Source organism: Octopus bimaculoides, chromosome 26 (genome assembly GCF_046866305.1).
Source record: "Octopus bimaculoides isolate indiv1 chromosome 26, ASM4686630v1, whole genome shotgun sequence".
Taxonomy (NCBI): Eukaryota; Metazoa; Mollusca; class Cephalopoda; order Octopoda; family Octopodidae; genus Octopus; species Octopus bimaculoides.
The window spans coordinates 18,119,274-18,121,773 of record NC_142953.1 but is presented as its reverse complement, the minus strand read 5'-3'; the positions used below and the strand labels follow the sequence as shown (position 1 = coordinate 18,121,773).

Sequence of the window (2,500 nt, the reverse complement as noted above, 5' to 3'; positions counted from 1 at the left end):
GTGGCGGAGAGATTTTAGGGGTATCATGAAGATCATCGGTAGGTACAGGGGACCTGTTTTATTATACTATAATGTATGGTATTAATCAATAAGGTTGATGTCAGGGTTATTGCTAGAAAGAGTATATACAGCGAGGAAGTACAGCTTTACTCTGATGAAATCTACTTCACTGTACTCTTCTGTACACACACACACACACACACACACACACACACACACACACACACACACGGGGCTGTACCTTTTTTCTGAATATACTAGTGGATTATATATTTAAAAAAGGGTGTGATCAGTTTTGCAAGGCCGCTGAGGTCGACTTTGCCTTTCGTCCTTTTGTGGGCTCGATAAATTAAGTACCAGGGTTCGTAGTTTCGCAAGACCGACATCTGGAGAATCCTGCGACGTGCAGCAGAAGCTGCACGTCGCAGGATTCTCCAGCATTTTACCAGCTGAGTGATTTGGAGCAACGTGAAGTGATGTGTCTTGCTCAAGAACACAATGCATTGCTCAGTCACGGAATCGAATCCACAGCGTTACTTTCGTGAGGGCAACACCCTAACCACTACGACATGCGCTCCACATGTATATATATATATATATATATATATATATATATATATATCGAGCTACAAGACAGAGAGCTCTAATGGATACAAATTAATTTATTAATTAATCAACATATTCACCAACAATTGTTGATTAATTAATAAATCAATTTGTATCCATTAGATCTCTAGCTCGATATATTCTATTTTAAATATATATATATGTATGTATATATATTCTATTTTCTATTTTCTCTCCCTGTTTATTTCTGTGTTCCTTTCTGTCGAAGAGCGTAAACTCGAAACGTAAAAGACTTTCTCACTTCCCGAACGTTAAACTAATACAACTGTTTGTTGTTTACACACCCGTCTTCGTCTTTTGTCTTTTCTGCAAATTCTCACTATACATATAACGTTATTTTAGAAAGTTTAAAATTATTTCTTTTGTACCTTAAACCATTTACCATTTCTGTGGTGCCCCCTTTCATTGTTGCCCTAAGCGCATGCTTATTGTGCTTAACGGAGAAAAACACAGATACGTTTTATGTACTTACGCTCTTACAATACAGGGTATCTTTTCTCCAACTGGACAGGAATTTAACCACGTGGTACAGACGCCATTGTGTATTTTACCATCTACAAAGAAAATAAATAAATGAAAAAAAAGGCATCGGAGAGGGGATGCATACTCTGCGCGCAGATAAATTTTTATGCAAATTATAGTGTGGCTTACAATGTGTTGTTTATCCATGCTTTTTAATTGAGCTGAATTAATTTTTTTAAAGTATCATCATTATAAGTATTTATACTCTGGTGAAATTAAGAAATCAACTCGTAAATAAATGAAACCCTCGAATCCATCAGTGTACACACACACACACACACACACACACACACACACACACACACACACACACACACACACACACACACGGTCACATATCTATGTATGTATTTATGTATGTATGTACCCACACGTGGCTACGCGCAGAAGTACACCATGATGTATACACACGCAGACGAGGGTAGATTTATATGAAAACGAAAGTAAACAAAATGAAATCCTTATAGAAAATATTGCACAGAATTTGTGAAGTGTTTCGCCACTATAGGTATTTATACTCCGGTGAAATTAAGAAATCAACTCGTAAATAAACAAAACCCTCGAATCCATGAGTGTGTACACACACACACACACAGTCGCATATCTATGTATTTATGTATGTTTTGAAGATAATCAAACCAAAATTTAATGAGTTCGAGCCATTCATCCAATGAGTATTTCTGCCAATTTTGGTGAAAATCCGTTCAGCCGTTTTACAGTAATTTTGCAAACACCCAGAGAAACAGACAAGACGAGTGATTACAATACCCTGCTTTCGCTTACGCGCGCAGGTTAATTATGGGATTAATGGATTAATGAGCAGCTTAACCTTGTTATTTATACGAAAAATTACAGTTAAGGAGTGCAGAGTCCTCCGTTGACTTTGCATTTTACCGACCAAGTACTCGAAGCAATAACAATAACAGAAGATTGGCTTCAATATTGGTTTAGATATTGATTATAACTTCCAGGTATATACAGCGGGCGATCAAATCGCTTGTGTATTATATAATTTCGGCACAAAACAAATCAGTCGCAGCGCAAAGTTCAACACGACGGGTTGGGAATCTCTGCCAGTGCAGAATCTGGTCCACGTGAGTCCAAGTACTTAAATGTAGGTTGGGAAATTTTCTTAGTCCGTTTGCCTTCAGATGGTTGATTTCTGTAATTATTATCAGTGTATTTTGGCGATTTAGATAAGAGTTTCGACTATTATTTCCAGCAGGTAAACATACTTAGTATGTCCTTTGATATATATATATATATATCTATATATATATATATATATATATATATATATATATATATATATATATATAGAGAGAGAGAGAGAGAGAGATAGGGCAGGGAA

The 2,500-nt window shown here is 36.4% G+C and overlaps 1 protein-coding gene across 2 annotated transcripts in view; it reads right to left on the bottom strand.

Annotated features, from left to right (window-relative positions):
• LOC106875654 (nitric oxide synthase 1) overlaps positions 1–2,500 on the bottom strand; it is a 168,936-nt gene that overhangs the window by 24,245 nt on the left and 142,191 nt on the right. For both annotated transcript variants that reach the window (XM_089343035.1, XM_089343036.1), the window contains exon 18: positions 1,100–1,181. In XM_089343035.1, coding sequence (XP_089199161.1) covers positions 1,100–1,181 — 82 coding nt within the window. The remainder of the gene's footprint in view (positions 1–1,099; positions 1,182–2,500) is intronic.